The sequence below is a fragment of the Pagrus major genome, chromosome 15 (assembly GCF_040436345.1).
Source record: "Pagrus major chromosome 15, Pma_NU_1.0".
In the NCBI taxonomy this organism is placed as follows: Eukaryota; Metazoa; Chordata; class Actinopteri; order Spariformes; family Sparidae; genus Pagrus; species Pagrus major.
Genome location: NC_133229.1, coordinates 20,806,588 through 20,825,792, shown reverse-complemented (window position 1 = coordinate 20,825,792; position 19,205 = coordinate 20,806,588). Strand labels below are relative to the sequence as shown.

The 19,205-nt window shown below is 39.1% G+C and overlaps 1 protein-coding gene across 1 annotated transcript in view; it reads left to right on the top strand.

The window, feature by feature from the left end:
- The window catches only part of arid5b (AT-rich interaction domain 5B), an 84,778-nt gene that overhangs the window by 44,210 nt on the left and 21,363 nt on the right, over positions 1 to 19,205 (top strand). Inside the window, exon 5 of the mRNA XM_073481747.1 lies at positions 18,066 to 18,229. Within this exon, the coding sequence (XP_073337848.1) occupies positions 18,066 to 18,229 (164 nt within the window). The remainder of the gene's footprint in view (positions 1 to 18,065; positions 18,230 to 19,205) is intronic.

The following is a 19,205-nucleotide window of genomic DNA, read 5'->3' as shown; positions in this document are numbered from 1 at the left end:
TTCCAGGCATCAATAAATGTGTCCAAGATGTGCGTTGATATTCAGTTGGTGATCAAGCAGTTCAATGATGAAGATTTGTCAGATTCACTATGTGTATAGGAGTAGCAGGACAACATTTGAGTTTCCCATGCTCGCCGTGAGAATATGGTCTATTCCTTCCCCCTCGTTAAAAATTTCAGAATATATGAATATACAAATATTTGACAAGTTTGCTGGATACAAGATGTCTCCTCTCCTCTTCACTGCAAAGTCCATTCTCAGTGTATGTGTATGTGCAATGTCACAAATCAAGCCCCTAGAAAATCAGCCGTACACAGTGAAGCTCAAACGTTCAGCTGTAGGAACAAAAAGAAAACATATTTTTGACTGGAGGGGGCTTTAAATATTAGATAAGGCAGTAAAGGACAGTTGTCTTTTTAGTAAAGATCCCCCTGGAGAATAAAGCGTTTCTAATCATTTACACAGCATTTCTATTTCTTCTTTTATTAGACTACTATTAATATGGAATGCAGGATATTACTGATGCCATTGAAGTATTTTGATATCTAGATTTATATATTCTATAAAGTGCAGGATAAAGCATCCACATATTTTAGTTTGTTCTCAAAACCCTTGCATATTTTACTTTTTTATATTACTTTCTGGCAGTCATTTTTTTTCCTTTACTACAGTGTGAAAATCTGTGTGCAGACATAAAATGTACTTTATATAGTTTATAAAGTTTAGTCACCTTTTTATAGTCAGACTATCATCACGTTATTGCAGCTGTGACTGTTATGAAATCTCTCCTGTTGCTGCATTTACGGATCCTTCGACATCCAAGATTTATCTCTATCTACCTAACAGGAGCCATTTGACATAAAAGTAAAGACCAAATTCACATTATCATATTGGATGTGTGGTGCAATTTCCTGTCAACACATTGTAGATTATGAAGCAAGTGGCTGACTGTCAAACACTGGATGTCGAAGCGTCCTGGAACGCACCACTAAAGAGTTTTCAGACTGGCTCCTGCTTGCAACTGCGATACCAAAACATGTCAGCAATGACAAAAAATAATAAACGTGTTAAAGTGTTGACTGTGAAGGATCACTCAACAAAATTTCATGTCCCTGCACGTTGATATTCATAGCAAGCCGAATGGCTCAACTTCAGGAAGTTAATCTATTATCTATCTTTAAATGTTGGTAGTGAAAAGGCACAAACTTGTCCTCCTGCGGAAGGTGATTATCCACTTTGTTATGATGGTAACAAATAATCTGACAGGTCATTATCAGGCTAGGAGATAAAAAAAAAAAAGTCAAGTTTTTTTTTTTCTTTCAAAGCAGTGTTGTAATTTAAACCTCTGATGAATTGCAGAGCGTGTTATTAATTACTTTACACTTCAGCTGACCAGTCCAGCTTGACCTCATTCATAATGGCTTAGACGATTATTCCATTAATACACTTGTCAAATGGGGAAGAAGTACTGTTGGCAAGCGTGATTTAAATCGAGCACGATTATATTTACATGCTGAAAAGATGTTGTAAAGGACGTCACATTGAGTCATATTATCACAAAACATCAGATGTGAGTTCCCCTGAATGTGCCTAATAAAAATTACAGAACAGCATGTTGCAACCTGGAGTGAGCACGTCTGACTCATCATCAGTGTAACTGTAGATGCTGTTTACAAAGTCTGTCTCTGCCAGTGAGGCTGCTGTAGAAACAGCCCTCTTAAGCCTCTGGGTTAAAGTGTCGTGGATCCTTCACACATCTGCAGGTAGAGGCTTGTTGACGGTTGTTGTCTCTGAAAAGATCTTGTGTAACTCAAGTGACGTCAAAAATCATTGTTACACTGCTGACATATGACAGTAGCAGAGGATTACACTGTAAGTGATGGCTGTGATTGATGTTTCCAGTTTTTTTTTTTTAACAAAATGATTCAGAGATTTCTTGGAAAAGACAACGCCTACTTTAACGATGTCACTACTGGCAGCTGCTTTGGACATTTGTTTAGAAAAGTGCTGTGGTAGGGGGAGTTTTAAGATCAGCGATGGAATGTAACTAAGTACAATTTTTCAAGTACTGGACTTAAGTACAATTTTGAGGTAGTATTTCCATTTTATGCCTTCCATTATATTTTGGAGGAAAATATTGTCCTTTTTACTCCACTACGTTATTATAATAATATGATAACTTTAGTAGAGCCTGTCCGATATATTGGTTGGCCGATATTATTGGCTGATATCGACCTATCATAGATATATCAGTAATATATACTGATATATTATCCTGCTGTATATGTTGTCCTGTATTGGCTGATATGAAAACGTTTTGTTTTTATAGAACATAATGCAGATAAACATGCTCAGGGTGATTTAAAGTTGTTAAATTTCCAGTGAAGTTTACTGTTTCCAGGCACTGATGTTATTACACACAATAAAAGTTTATTGTTAAACTGTAAATACCCTGCCCTCCCATCTTTAGTGAATGGTATAGAGGGATCACGGCAAAATGTGTGTGTATATCAGCCGATATATTGATAATGGAACTACTCCGACATACTGGTATCGGCATTGGCCCCTAAAATTGCGTATCGATCAAGCTCTAAACTTAGAAAATTAGTTACTTTGCAGATTGCACACTGCATCAGATCCAAGGAGCACACTTTGAAATTAATTCATCTTACCTGGAATTGGATAAAAAAGAGCTCATAATCCTAAAAGTGCTAAATACAATAAGCGGCCAGGCTGATAATCAGTCGACCCATGAAATGCAACAATACAGATTACTTTTTTAACATAAAGTACATTTAATATCAGACACTTTACTCAAGTACTATTTGTATGAGTGACTTTCACTTCTACCGAAGTAATGTAATGTAATTGATATCAAGATATCTGGTATTTGCTTTTGAGGAGATTCGCCCAGCTCTGTTTTCTACAAATTCTGAAATTAGCAAGAATTGTTGTCACAATTACGCAAAGCTCAATGTGACACCTTCACACTGCTTGTACAAACCTCATGAAATACAAAAAGTACAGTACTTGAGTTAATAGACTTTTTGAATTTGAAGCTACTTTCAGGTCAGTGCCTGTTTTTTAAATTATTTGTAGATGATTTGAATAAACTCCTTATATCCCTAAAACACAGTACATTAGCATATAAACAAGGAAAAATGAGACGAAAAATAAAAGTATCCATTGGCCCATTTTGTTAAGGGAATGATGATTATTTGTAATCACCCTGGCTTAATGCTGTGTAGCTTTTCAAGATGATAAAGTCCCTGTGATTGGGCTCATTGGCCGACTCTATCCCATCAAGTGTAACTAGAGCGTGATCTATTAGAATACATATGTTTTATTGATGTATGGGTTTCGTGTTTATCCTGGCATTCATTTATTTATAGGTCGATGCTGTGATTTTTTTTTTCCTCCAGTAATGAATAGGATAAGCCTTGAAGCTTATCCACTGCTCCCTTTCATCTCTCCCTCCCTCCCTCCCTCCCTCCGTCTCCCCCTACTCCCTCCCTCCCTCTCTCTCCCTCTCCAAAAGCCAAATTGAAATACTGTATTTTTAAAGCCCCGGTCCTACTGAGTTGTTGCTGCAGTCTGTCAGTATCAATGATGTGGAAGCGTTTGAAGGTTATCCCGTTTTTAGCAAATCCTCCACATTATGTAACTTTGACTCTGTTTTACATTTGGCACTCTCGGAACAACAGGGCGTGTATTTGGGACAGTCCCTTTGTGCACTCTTAACATTTCTTTTGCAGAATGGGATTTATTTTTCAATTTCCTCTCCTGGAACAATAGCTGTTAAGAGCCACTTGCTTAAAGTGAAAGCGGCATGTTCACTTGTCGGTTATTCACATCCTGTATTGTGTTGCAGTTTGTTTGTTGTTGTCTTGACAGCAAAGCAGAGGCGTTAGTTATTACAGATTAAACACACAGAAATATGTGCGACTTCAGCCAATACCAATGCGATTCTTCTTGTATGATTCACCGAGCATGTGTGTGTGCGTTGAGCTAAATACTTGGTGATATTATTAAGTTCTCCAGGGTCAGAGGTCACTGCATTCCTCAGTGTGTGTGTCAGTCAGTGGATCTGGGTTAAGATTAAACCCCGCCATGTCTCGAATGTGATGTGTGTTAATAAGTGCTTAACAGGCGACGCTACCATCATGAGGCGATCACATGAGGTGGACAGAGCAAAAGAAAGAAAGAAAGAAAGAAGGAAGGAAGGAAGACATGAGAGAAGAAGGAAGCTTATTTTTTACTGCAAATTAAGTTTGGAAGATTTCCCTTGTAAAACATGCAGCTCTGTGACTGCGTGCCATAATTTCCTATTTACTTTGCAAATGGAAAGCTTGAGCTGACAGCCTTTATGAGTTTGCGCTGTGGCAAAGTACACACATTCACACCCCTGTCGAAACACACACCCGAATGAATCCGATGAGAATGATTTCATAATCCGTCGCAATAATAAACTTCTTTGAACAGTTTAATTGGCTCTTCCTGGAACGGCACGGCTCCGCTTCATTTGATCTGATGAAAGAGTAATGTTGCTTCTCCCCAGGGGGAGCATGCACAACAGCGCACAAATAATGAATTAAGAGCACTACCCTTCTTTTTTTTTTTTCCAAATGACTGCAATAATAAAGCAAGAAAAAATCATACTGCACTCACACCCCTTTCCCCCAAAATTGCTTTCATGTTTACTTGCTTATGTATTTAATTTCCCGAGCTTGTTTTAAGTGAAAATAATCCTGATTTCCTGGAAGGGTAATGGATTGAGGTCACTTGGAAAATTGATTGTCATCGAAAGCGCCATTGTCGTTAGAAACATTTGGAAAGGATCCAGAAACATTCCTCATGTGTGATGCTGTGAAAAGTCACACTTACTCTACACTGTTCAGAAAATGCTAGTACATTGAATAGCCTGCATGGCAAGGAGTGAAATTTGATTTGAAGGCATGCGGTGTATGTAAAATGGAAACTGAAGTAGGCTATGCAAAAACAGAAAAAGGAATATGTAAAATTGAAACTGACAAAGTCATGATGGTTTGGGGAGAATGTCCTCGTCTGGCGGCTGAGGAATATTAACAATGACAGTCTGAATGGAGAGTCTGTGTACAGCAACAGTGTGGTCACAGGAATGAGCTCATTACTGGCATGTGCACATACACTCTCACATTTATCCTAATATTACAATGGTGGGAATATTCCATTTACGTCTGCTAATTGTAACCCCTAACATGCCTGATCCTGAGGGCAGGGAAATCAGTGTAAAACCAAAACCATAACCTCAACCCAAATTATCCTCAATTCTATCCCTGAAAAATCTCTCTCCCTCGTCTGGCTTGGCAGGAAATCCTCAGACACACACACACTTCAGCAAGAAACTCAAAGAACGATTGACACGATATTATAAGTGTGAGATAAAAATATGGGAGTGTATTTTTAATGTCCTGGTAAACACACACTTGCCGGGATGTGGGCTTGTCTCCATGGCAACGCCAGTCAGAGCGTGCCCGGCGTAGCGTTTTGACAGGTCTCTCCTGATGATGATTGATAATTACTACCTGACTTGTTGTCTCCGTCTCCACAAACATATGGCGGGAGCTGCCCTCCGCCGTATATCTGCCAAAATGTTCCCTTTTCTGATAATAGCTTTTTAATGTTGCATTTTGTTGTGCATGCAAAGCAATCACACACCACCACCACCACCACCCTACACTCCCCACCAACCCCACCCCTTTGTAATTACATTTGCTGCCGCTCACATAATTATTACAGAAAGGAAAGAGAAATAGATAGGAGAAGCAGGAGAGCAGGAGAGCGGGAGAAAGTCAAAAAGAGGTGGCGGAGGGAGGGGGGAGTAGAATTTATTTCACTTTGAATTGATGTGTTCCTCCCAGTGCTGCTGAATTTAAATTTGACAAATTGTCAGGATCAACACAAAGAAGCAGCGTATTTTTTATTTATTTATTTATTTATTTTACAGTATAGTCACATATTAGAATATAAACACCAGATAATAGCCGGAGTGGTGGGCTGGGTAGTTTAAAATGGCAAGCGAGACTCTTTATTCCATATCCGTGTGCGCAGTATTTTATTATGCGGTGTGTTTGCATGCATAAAGCTCATATTTAGATGCAATTGGAAGCAATCTTGTTATATTCACAGAGGCCATAGACGAGGACATCAGTCTATAAACATGATTTATCTACTGCACACTATCTGTCGAGGCATTAGCATAGACCCTCCATTGTGGATCTTATTACCTGACTGTATGCAGAAACCTCAGACTAAGACTTCAGACCTGACCAGCATTTTAAACCTCAGCCAAACTTGAATTAATCATGAAACTGGCTTCAATTAGTATTCTTCTTAAGATTATACTTAATTGGACCTGAAAAACAACAAAATGGGACAGTTTAGATGAGTTTATATGACAAAAAGGAGTTAATGACTCAATTTGTTCTTCATTTTGAGCTTAAGTTTGCCTTGTGTCTCAGATTGAGTACAATAACAGTCATTCTCCTTGGTTTTCATTGTATATATCTGCCAAGGAGGTTACGTTTTTGCTTGTGTCCTTCTGTTTGTTGGTTTGTTTATCAGCAGGATTACACCAAAACTACTGAACAGATTTCAACAAAACTTGGATGGAGGATGGGTCTGAGCCCAGAATAGACCCCATTAACTTTTGGTGGGGATCCAGGAACTTGTTCTCTCTGTCTTTAACATTACGAGATAGGGAGTTTTTTTTAAAAAAAACAACATTTTTGTTAATTTCTCAGGGAATAACGCATGGATCTTTATAAAAACAGAAAAAAATCAGGCACATTTAGGTGGCTGTTATCTGAGAGTGAGTACAATTTGATGTGGATCCAAATAAAAATCTGGATCTAGCAATTTAAAGCAACACTATGTAACTTTCTCAATCAATCAATCAATCAATCAATCAATCAATCAAAGTTCGAACAAATCAAAATGCAATTCACAGTGCTCTCCAAGCGATAAAAGCAAACAAACATGGGATATAGATAGAGACTAATGCGCACCAGTTGCAATAACATGAAAAGTTGAAATAATATAAGATAAAATTAAGCAATAAAAATAACGTTAAAGATTAAATATTGTGCGTAAAAGTTGATTTAAAAAATAGAATAGAATAATAATAACAGTACAGTATAGTGGTGGGTTACACCATGAACTGGTCGCCAGTTCATCACAGGGCTGAGTCAACAATCAACTATCTTTCTCCAGATTCACTTTAAAGTTACATAGTGTTGCTTTGAATATGTTTTATTTGATATTGGATCAGGCGTGATTGAATTAAAGGGGACTGTTTGGCCTTGGCAGAGGTTTTCGTTCTACTGAGTGCCAATCTAGTTTATTATTATTTTTCTCTCCTCTCTATCTAAACAGTTTATTGGCCTCAATGACCTCAGCTTCCAGGAACAGGAACATTATCAGTAACACTCTCACTCATTATGTCTTCTCTTCCGCAAGCTAAATCAGATGAGCTTATTAGGCCCATGGTGCCTGATTTAACATGCCTATAGCTCCATATGGGCAGGACAGCTCGTCCACCTATATCCCACTGGTTCGCATAATGCGTGGCGCACCTGCAGTGGAAATGCGAGTCATTTCTAATAGTGTGTGATTGAGGTCTGCCATGGGCTACGGCAACAGACAGGCACTGTGAAGGAGATAATGATGCATGCACACACAGCTGTCAGTCAGCCAGCTAAGGGGAATCGTCTTTGAGGGAAATAAAAACAGACTGTAGCCGATATAATGCAGTATTTGTATAGGAAATGATGGGTTTGGGAAATAGAGTGGAACAGGGATGTCAGAGCTGTTGCAACAAGGAGAATCGATCTAGAGAGAATATCCCCCAGACCAGAAAATCTCACATGGATTCCTGTCTTTGCAGTGTCACTATATTTATATGTTCATACTGAACACGTGCACAGATGTCCATTAGAGTTAGTTTTATGAAAAGATACAACCAAAAATTGCTAAAAAGAATTATGTTTTTTTACACCACAAGTGGTAACCACACAGATATTTTGTTTAATTTGTTGAAGGGGTTCTGTCTTCACCTCTTAATAATGGAGGTCAATTTAATTTAGTTTGTGGTGCTCACAGCGCTGAAAATGACATTGAAATAATCATCACCATCTCTTTCCAGTAACAGTGTTATTTTTGTTGAACTCTGGTTAATCCACAGATATTTGAGGATTTAATTCATTTGGTAGAAAGTAGTCGGACACATGTTTGTTTATTTAAAGCTATATGCAAACAGATATTGTCGTATTAACAATGGATCAAATGACATGAAAGGGATCACTCTGCTCTTTATCACTTCACTCTTTTGCCACATTGTTTTGGTTTTACTGCCCACAATGTTTCTTTTCACTCAAACCGCTCTCATCGACCTTGTTTCCAGCCGCAACAGGCAGATGTTTTCTGCCAAAAACCTGTTCACTACCAAACATCAGACTGACAAAGTTGGCAGCTAACAAAAAACCCACTGGGTAAGGGTTACAAAAAGTGTCCCAACCTCCCGTCACAAAGATCCCCTTTTTTTCCGCCACAAACACGATGTCATGTTTACAAATGTTGAAACCCTGTGATCCCTCATCAAAAATACCTAGTTTTGTCGACACAAACAGGGCTGAAAATTGCCCCAAGATCTCCTTAAAAATACATCCAGCGGCTTCACACAAATGATGAAAAGCAGTCTCCAACTGTGGTCATTGGCTTGCCAGCCTTCTCGCCTCCACCTATATTCATGACAGTTAGGTCATAAGTGCGTAATGTGAATGTGATAAGACACGTCTTGTTGAAATGTCAATATGTTATATGGCCTCTGACACGTGCAAATGTGAACATGTGTGTGGTTTGCAGATATGGTTGCCAACATTTCATCCTTGTGACTGGGCTGATATTTCCCTCAGGGGCTGGTTGAGACCAAAAGAGAGCTAAAAGAAGACCTGGCCTACACATCACTGTATGTGGAAATAGGACACTGTTGTTTAACAGCTTCCATGAACTATTCTGGAAAGCAATAGTTTGTCAGTGTTGTGTTTTCAGCTTGTTCTGCTGCCTCTGAAAAAATCAATTACTGCGTTTTTAAATAAAATTTTCAGAGATATAAAAACAAACAATAAATGCCCATATGGAAGGGTGGATAAGTGATACAATACTTTTTGAAAGAGAGACTGGAGTAAATCAAAGTGATGAGTGTTTTGAAAAACAGACCTGTCTACAAGAAGCTGTTGGGGACCTGAGAATGTGTCTGCTGCACCTCGGGGGACTGTTGTTGGAGCTCTTTTAGTAACAAGCTGGACTAATCCCTGCCTTTTACTCAGATGCATGCTCTAATAGCCTTGTATTACAGTGATTTTCTGTGTGTCAGTAGTCAGGACAAGAGTTCCTGATACAGGTGCTCTCTCCGAGCACACCACCGTTCATTGACTCTAAACGCAGGTGAAAAATATAAATTGTCACTGTAGCTGCTCGGTGGTGTTTATTCCTTTTCCTCTCCATCTGTCTCTTTATCTCTGTCTATCCTCTTCCCTCCCTCTTTCTCACCCTCTGTTACATCGGAAGGTGAGGTTGTTGTTGCTGAAGGCCGGGCAAAACTTGGATGTGTTTGTGTAATAACAGTAACTAGTATCCATTGTCACGCCTAAGAAGGAGCCAAATGCATTCCTCATTAAATCCAGAATAGCTCTCAGCCACAGCAGTGTAAAAATATCTTCTTATGTTGCAGTTGCGGGTGAAAACAGGCAGGAAAATAACACCACTGATGAAAATATTTCAGTATTATTGATGTGCAATCCGCCTGAGGTTGACCTAATATAAAACACTGTACTTTTAAATTCAGCTGTGAAATGTTTTGCACTTTATCAATGATGAGCTCCCTCTGTATAATTATGAGAAATTAATTAACACTTGTATCATCTATCAACCTACGGAGGTTTTGATGATTAATAAAAACAGTGTACTCTGTCCACCCACACACTCTGTCTCACTCTGTGGGCGCATTGTGTAATTTCTGGTGATTGCAGTGATAGAGAGATGCTTTAAGTATTACTGTTCATTAAAAAAATGTTGTGCTGTCAACGTGTCTCAAACGGCTCTGTGCAGGAACGTGCCTCGTGCGCAGGAACAGAGGAATAACTGCTGTCAGATGTGACAAAGTGAGAATTATGAGCACCTCAGATGTGCCTGATATTAGTACGTGAAATGCAACGGTGGACACAGTCAGCAACAAAAATGATAAAGGGGAGTTGGTGCATAAAACTCACTACTTTAAATATATGGAAAGAAAGCTTTTGATTTGCATACATTTTTATTAAAGGTGCCCTGTGGAGTTTTCTTGTAAAAATCCCAACCCAATCGCTAGCATAAATGTTGGCAATATATGTTTGCTGCGTCCCTTGCAAATAACGGATAACTTCACGTTCCTTCAGGTTCAATTTTCAATTTTATGTTGTGACAACTCTCTCGCTTTTAAACTGGTTAGGTTTAGACTCAAAATCCACTTGGTTAGGGTCAGGAAAAAGATCATGTTTTGGCTTAAAATACTGACCTTGGTTGCCACAAACATGACTGGAAGTGTCCAGAGTTCCTGTCAAAAATATCTAGCATTTGTTTCCAGAAATGCAGCTCAAAATTGTCCTGAGGTCTCGTTAAAAATATGCAGTGGTGTCATGCTTATAAATGGTCAAACCCCATGTTTTCTCATCAAAAATATATCCAGTTTTGTCACCACAAACACAGCTGGAAATTTTCCCGAGGTGTCATTAAAAATATCCTGTGATTTCACACTTACAAATGTTGAAACACAGTCTTGGACGGCAGTTTCTCAACTCCACCACCGTCCCCTCCAACTCCAGATATGAAAGTCATTAAACCTTTAATGTAACCTTCAGTAAATAACAACAGTGTCATAAGGTTATTTGAAAATCTTGGCCAGTACATGTTGTTTTGCTGTTGCTGCATTTCCCAAATCTCTGCAACGAAGGAAGTGAGTGACACTTTATCATGAGCTTTTATCAGAACAGTCGTGTGAACACTATTCGAAGAATACTGGAATTCCCCTTTCATTTTACTTGAACTGTGTGGCAATAACTAAAGCTAACACAGATGAATGTTGTCAACGAACTCCTTGCTTCTCTCATCTGGATTTTTGTTGCTGGACTGTAGCAAGAGAGATTTAAATGAGTCAAACTGAAACTGTAAAAGTTGAGGAGAAAAAATATCAAATTACTTCCTTATGTTACTAAATATATGGTTATGGCTTTTTAATATTTTGAAAGGCAAATCTCCATAATTCAAAATTCCAGTAAATGTAAAATGATACAGTATGTTCACTGTACAGAATGTGCTCAGGTATTTAATACTCCATTCTGCATCTTGTTTTCTTAGGTTGGTTTCATTCATTCATTCATTCATTGTTTTTTAAACAGGGACAATAAATATATAGCACAATGCTAATTTTCATCTGTTGTCCCTGGCCGTGCACATATAACAATATGAAAATGCTTAATAAATACACCTGTAAGACAGAGCAGTGTGTATTCATTCAAGAAAGGCATTAACAGACCTCAATGACAACGTGATTGTCTTTCAAACATTTTTAGAAATAGTCTTTAACTGACTAAAATCAACATACTCTAATATTTGCAGGGATTTTTTTTCCAAATTTTTGCTGTCATCAAAGCAGTTTGAGCACGATGTGACCTGATATTTTGTGCAAGAACCCCTATTGTTTTAATGTGTTTCATAAACGAGGACTACAAAGAAAACTTTGACAAGTTATTTACTTAGGAATGAGCTTGAGATGGAAACATGAGCACAAAAACACCTCCTAAAACTCTGGTCAGAAACATGCAGTCCTTGAGCAGAGATACTTGAAATTTCTCCAACATCGGAGGTCTTTGATGTATAGTGAAGACGCGCCGTCGCCTGTCACTACTAGCTGAGGAATCAGTCATCGCTGCCTTTTTTATATTCTCTCTGGTACTGTTGCCTTGCTGCTTTAGAGCCTCCCTTGTCACATCACCGTGCCTCCAGTGGAGTTAAAATGTTCCACCAAAGTGTAATATCACTTCACTGATCACACATTTAATGCTCTGCTGCTCTACAGATTAAAGTCTGAGTCTCAGGAGTTGCATCAGAGACTGTTTTGTATCGTGATTTGTCAGGTTTTTATTCACTATTTGTGAGGTTGTATTTACTTTGGTTTTCATTCTGACAGGTACTATTATTGTTCCTCATTAATCTCATTTTCAACTCATGAATCATATTCTCTTTAATCCTATTTAATTCCATTTAATTCTCTTTTGAGTTACAAAACTCTGCTTCTGTTTTCCATCAAAGAAGTTCCCTTTTTCAGAAGTATTATTGCTTCATTTTTACATACATGAAAATGCATCTGCTCCGTGCTTACACAGTTTAAACACTGTCTGTCATGGTGCCTTATGTTTTATGGCTGGCTGTAAATTTCCAACGCACCGATTGTAACCCTGTATGCCAGCCCTGAGTGACCTTCTTTGTCTGTGCGTGGGCGTATTCATAGGTAAAGTTTCATTTGCAAATCCATCCCAGGGGAGGGTTCCTGCTCACCTGTGCGGATACATATCTGTCCTGAAGCTGCGGTCATTGTGGTCTGCACTCATAGGATGTTTTACATATGACTCTACACTGCGTTTGATTAAAAAATCCTTTAACTCATCTGCTACTTCACCATGTAACTCATTAAGGAGTGACTGAATGGATCTCTCTTGGAAAATTCACATTCATTGTGCCACTTAACTAACTCAAATAGTTACCAAACGCTTGCTCTAAAGATCTGGTTCAACATTAATTTGGGTGTTTGCTCCCTTTTGGCCATTTCATCTCAGTGAGACATTACTTGTTTATATAAAAGATGAATTAGAACTACAAAATTGCACTGTAATGTTTTGTATTGTGTTCTTTCCTAGGGACATAATGTACTGTACAGACACAGCCCTGTATTTCAACATGAATGTTACCTTTGGCTGCGAGCTATGCTGATAATTGTTGAGTGGGTGTCAGGCCTTTAGTGAATTTGCAACCAAGTGAGATGACAAAATATGTCAAAACATGTTTTTCACCTACCAGCGCTTGTTTTAGTCATGCCTCACTCATCCTCCTCCTTCTCCTTCTCCTTCTCCTTCCTCCTCCTCTTTGTATGACCTTGGCCCTCATTACGCTGAGAGGAAGTTGAAGTTAAACTGTCGAATTAAGAGTGTGATTGAAGACATCAGTGGGTATTTTGTTCAATGAAAGTGCAGATTCTTCCTCACAGTGTGTCTGCATGGGGGTAGAAACTCTTAGATGTTGCTACTTCACATCTGACGAGTCAGAACAGTCACTGCATCCGTAAAGAGGTCCGCGTTTATTCTGCGCACAATTGACTGAATGTTAATGATTGAGCTCAGATGGGTTTTGTAACCCTCATGTTGGACCAGGGGTTGTTTTGTCTGGCATTAGTAACTTTCACACTTTAGTATTCCTCAACAACTTTCATAAGTGATTTATTTCAGCTTGACCTTTATCAAAGCCCATAAAATGAATGATCAACATTCATAACAGCCTCGTTGCTCATTTCCATAATATGATTACTAAGGAGATTGCAAAGAAGATTGCAAAAAAACAGTCCCTGTACTCCTCATTTCTACTGTTTAACAAGACTAAAAGTCTGCTTGCTTTGGGCTCTGTGATTCTGCATTAGGCACAACGGTGCTTTGAGCTAAATGCTAACAACCTCAACCTCACAATGAATTTAAAATAAAATAAAGTTAGCATAAAAAACATAAAATCATAATGTCGCATAAAATTCAGTCCAACATTGTCTTCTTGCTTATTAAACTGGTACGTAACAACTGTAGAGCCCGGGTCGCCAGCTGAGTCGGACTGATTGAAGGTAGATATTAATGAGCCCTAAACCGAAGGCCTCATTCCTAAAAGCATCAAATACAGCAGCCTGGTCAGTGGCCCTAAGCTTCTAAGTCTGACACTGTAGTTACCCCTCTAGGGTCTCTTTATAAAGTGCTGTAGTGCAAGAAAAGTCAGGTCGGGTGGTGGTCAGGGTGGTTGGATGGGTCATACACTAAATTTTGCCCCCAGAGACCAGGGTTCACTTCTTGAGTACGACAGTTTGATTTGTCAAGTTTGATTTGTTTTGATTTGGCGATCCAATATTGTTCTGCCCGAGTGTCTTGATGCCAGTATACAACAAAAAACAAAACAAAATCGTGAACATAGTTATTTTAACCCAGTAGTATGATCTTTTCCTAAACCTAACCAAATACCTTTTGTGCCTGAACCTAACCAAACTGCAACACTTATTATGCAATTTATTTTGACTTGATAATGGCACTAGATGAAAAGGGGATCACCAAATAGCAATAAATCCTGAGAGAAACGTGAATTTTAACCTCATGGTGGCGCAAGAGCAAAAATCAGGGAATCACGACGATTATTAGGAAACATCGTCTGAGGACCATGACTGTCTTGTGGTGTACTGATATCCCTTGAAATCTCTGTTCTGGCTCAATATAGTTAACCACTGCAGACATCTGCAGTTGTGACAGATTATTTCAGTCACTAAGTTTTATTCCAAACTGCTAAAATACATAAAAGTATTTCTTTCTTTTCCTGAGCTTTTTTAATTTCAGTTTGCCAATCAAATACAAGAAAATGTGCACCATCGGAGCGATTATTTGTCCATCTTCTTTAATGAGGTTTTTTGAATCACCGTCCTTTAAAGAGGCAGTCATTAAGTGAACACATGTAGATATTGAGCTTTTTTCCTTCACTCGATTTAGTGAGCGTTATCAGCGGAGGCATCCATCAGTCGAATTCTCCAGTCGGCTTGATATGTCTCTCCGTTCCCAGCAGCCTCTCAATCAATCAGTCCATTTTGTTGCGGTTCCCTGTGGCTCTACTCTGTTGATGCATAGAACCGTCAGAACCCTTCCTGAGCTGTCTCTAATGAGTTTTTCATTATCTTTGACATCAACTGAATGGCAATGAAACAGAGGTTTTAGGGCTGTATTTAATTGAATCTGAGCGGTGAGAAATTATTAGACAAAGCTGTGTTGTAAACGCCGTTAAGAGCTGAGAGCGTTCGGTTGCAACCGGGGATCAAGTTGTCAGGCTGTGCATCTCGCTGCTGACTTCCATGACTCGGGGGTTGTGCTATGTGACAAGACATGATGGATTCACACCCCTGGGAATACCTGTATTTATATACTTGTGTGTGTGTGTGTGTGTGTGTGTGTGTGTGTGTGTGTGTGTGTGTGTGTGTGGCCTCACCTCCCTCTGACAAGCCCTGATCCAGAATGCTGTTCACTGCTGTTCAACTTCATGTGTGTGTGTCTGTGACTGTTGTGTCATTTGTTGTCTATGTGTGTTTGCGTGTTTAGTATGCCTTCTGGGGTTTGTGAAGGACCAGGCAAGAGTCCACTGGTCACTTCAAGGCACGTCTCCAAGTCATGTTGACGACCCAGATGAGCAGAAAAGCCACAGACTCAGAAATAAGTAACTCGATGGGAAGTAAAAAAGGGACTTAGCTTCGTCAGCAGCCGTTTTTTTTAATGTCAGTCTGTAGTGCCCATTTTTGGCTTGTTCAGAGAAGTATACTTAAATGATCTCTTTCTTTTCTGGTACATTGACAAAAACACTTATTGCCCACATAAAGGTAAAAATATCACATCTCCCAGGGTGCTGCAAAATCATTATCTTGTGATGTTGGCTTTGTTTTCCTTTACAGACTATAAATGTCTATGTTTCCATTCCAGAAAATCAATCTGCACAGAGTCAGATTTTCTTTGTGTTATTCTAAAGCTGATGACTCCTCCCTTATGCAACTCTGCCACGAGGAGAGAGCAGATCAGCAGTTCTGTACAACTTCTGCAGCAGAGAAAGATTGACCTTGTGTGCCTGTTTGTGTGTGTTTACAAAAATACATGAATGCACCATTTGACCTCCAGTTTACAGTAATATCCGCTTGGGTTGTTTCACCGTGCACAGATTGCGCTTTATCAATAAGTCAATGAATTTAAACTCGCTCACTGCCGTGTCGCTGTGTGTTATGCAGCAGTGTTTGTGCTGTAATTGCAGCTTTTTCTTACGCAGCAGCGTTTGACCTGATGAAAAATGTAAACAGACAGGCAGGTTATGTAACTCAGTGTAGGGTGTCAGGGGGGTCAGTGATTCGACTAAAAACAGAAACGCAGTGGGAGCGTGACCTGTGCGACGTTTGCTTTAACTGGTGTCACATGTTAAATAGAAATCTCCTGTGAGTCAAAACCTGTCTGTCACAATGTTTGTGTTTTACAATGCACTGACATGTATTCATCAGTTGCTTTTCTTCAGATTGTATCAACAAAAGCAGAGTTTGTGATTTGTTGTTCTTTAATGTATTCCTCTAGCTTCTGCTGTAAATGCTATGATATGTTGCAGCAGAGTATTCGGGCAATAAATTCAGCTTATGCTCAAAAATAACCATAAGTAAATAAATAAATAATAAGGGTTTATGTAATTTTTCAGCATTAATGAGTAACTGGCAGAGTAAAAGAGGCAGAGTGAGCAGCAGAATGAGAAAAAAACTGAAGGAAGAAACACACCCAGTGCTTTCTAAGTAAAGATTACAGTGTTGAGAACTTGTTTTTTTTTAGTGCCAAAGGGATGACAAATGCACAACAAATGCCCTTGGAATTTTCCCTGCACTGTTTCTCCACAGCGTAGCGGTTGTGAAAATAACAACATGAAGTGATAGGTTGCTGAGTCGTGATCATTTTACCCTATTTAATGACTGCCTCTTTGTTTTATGCAGCTCCGGTGTTATTGTAGCATTTTCTTGATGAGAATTTGAGCCGACAAAAATAATCACAGAGTCTTTTTGGCAGAGAACAACCTTGGATGTGATTTAATTGTCATTGCAGATGGAGAGAAAGAATGTTGACGCTGTGAAATACGTGACTGAACTTGGATTATTTGAAGTTTCTCTCTTTTTCTCTCCCTTTCTCTCCCTCCTTTGAGCTTATCTCTGTTTGTGTTGCTGCGTGGAGGCAAGGCTCTCTGCCAAGAAGTTACATTACAGTCGCGGGTTGACATAAACGTGGGTGTACAAAGGACTTGGAGGGCTTAAATACTTTATTGTGTGTGTAATGTGAACTGAGCAATTATATCTGCCAGCCTTTCAAACAAAGAGCTCCTATCAGGCAGGTTCATGTGTTTTTAATTAACGGCGTTCAGCTTTAAGACATGAGCAGGCCAAACAGGGAAATAGAGCCATGATGATCAGCACATGTGACGTGCTTTAGTATAGTGCAATTCTTTATGATGTCGCTGCTGATGACGAGGTAATAACTGTGAAATCCTGCCGGGAAAATCAAGACAAAATAGAGCCACATTATATATGCTGTTGTGGTGAGAAACACATGCAAGCTCTGAGTTTTTGTAGTGTCTGTAATAAATATTTCTCTTAGCAGGAACAGTTTGTCTAAAATGTCTTCCTTTTTGTGGGTTTGTGGGTTAACCAGCATCTGTCATTGACAGTAATAAACTAATTGCTTTGACTGTTACAACGCCCTCATCTGAAATCTTAAAAATACATCTGTCTGAATTTAAATGTAGTTTCTCTTTTGGGCTGAGAGGGAACTTGAGGACCGTGTTTACTAGCACATTGGAGCAATTTGGCAGCCTGCTGCCCCCGTTCAGCACAATGTTGCACTAATCCAGTTTAAAAATAATTAGCTACAGGCTAGCAGGCCTGTGAAATTCCTTTCCCTGTAAATGTTCCCGTCATAGACTTCATCCTCTTGAAAGTCAATGTTCCCAAAGAGGAAATGCAAAATGTATGTCTTTTATTCTTCCTCTCAAATGCATTATATTAAAATAAGAGCATGAGACTTATGTTGGCAACAAAGAGGTGAAAATACAGTGTGATTAAATCAAACAGTGCTGCATCAGCGCACGTGTTTCCACCTAAATGGATGTTCTCATTGTCACTGTTTCCTCTCCCTCAGCTCCCAACCTGAAGGGGCGACCTCGGAAAAAGAAGCTATCCATCTCTCAGAGGAGGGACTGCCAGGGTCACACTCAGGGTCAAGGGTCATCGGGGTTAACCCAGGGGTCAACAGCAGTGGCAGCACAGGACCCCTGCAGCCCAGAGAGCAAAACTACAAGCAAGGTAATATGTGATAAAATAAATAGTCAGATAAGACAAAAACAAAGAAATACAGTAAATAATGCGAAGAGTATTGCACAATCACTTCAAGTCCCCTCTCATGCAGCAGCTCTGCAGTAATGACATGCGACACCTAAACATGTGTTGTCAAGCAACTGCTTTCCAGGTCCTCCTTGTATCTTCAGCTTCAGATCAAGGCTACAGTATTTAATTTATTTATTTTCCCAAACAATTCACTGTGAGAGACACAGTAGCAGCACAGTGCAGTGTTACATTCTGTACAGCACATGTTGTAAAATGTATGACTGCGAAGGCCACATGTTAAAGAAAGGTTGACCAAGTTTTTATTATTGTATGAAATCACTTAGAGGTTTTTATGTTTTAGATAATAATTGTTTTTCTAATAAATGTAATACGTGTTAAAGTATTTACAGGTCTTTGGGAGTTCTACTGCAAGGTAGCATAAAGCCAGAGGAAGCTGCATGTAATCTGATAAATTGCCTCCAGTAATGTCACTCAGTGGTTAAATTGCATTCTGGGTAATGTAGGCACCAGATTTTGAAGCGTTGCACCCCTCTAACATTGTTGGACTACATTCTTCTTTCTTTTCAAATCCTGGTGCCTACATTACCCACAATGCAATTTTACCTGACTGATTCATTAGGTGAGAGATCCGTCATCACAGAGTAGTTACTGAGTAGCGGCACTCTCTTTGTCTGTGTGGTTTTTCTCTTCCTCCAACCACATAAAAGTTATTTAAACAAGTACACCATGAACCCACAGTGGAACAAGATGTTTTCACTTTGTTTCCACTGCATTTCCCAAAAACCTCAGGCAGTATTGTGAAAATAGAAGAATCACTTAACTACCACCAAAATCATGCTACTTGAGGTAGAAAATTTAAAAGCTAATTTGCATTAGAAACAAGTAAAATCCTCACATTCTGTTCTCTGAAACTCAATTCTGAGTTTCTGTATTT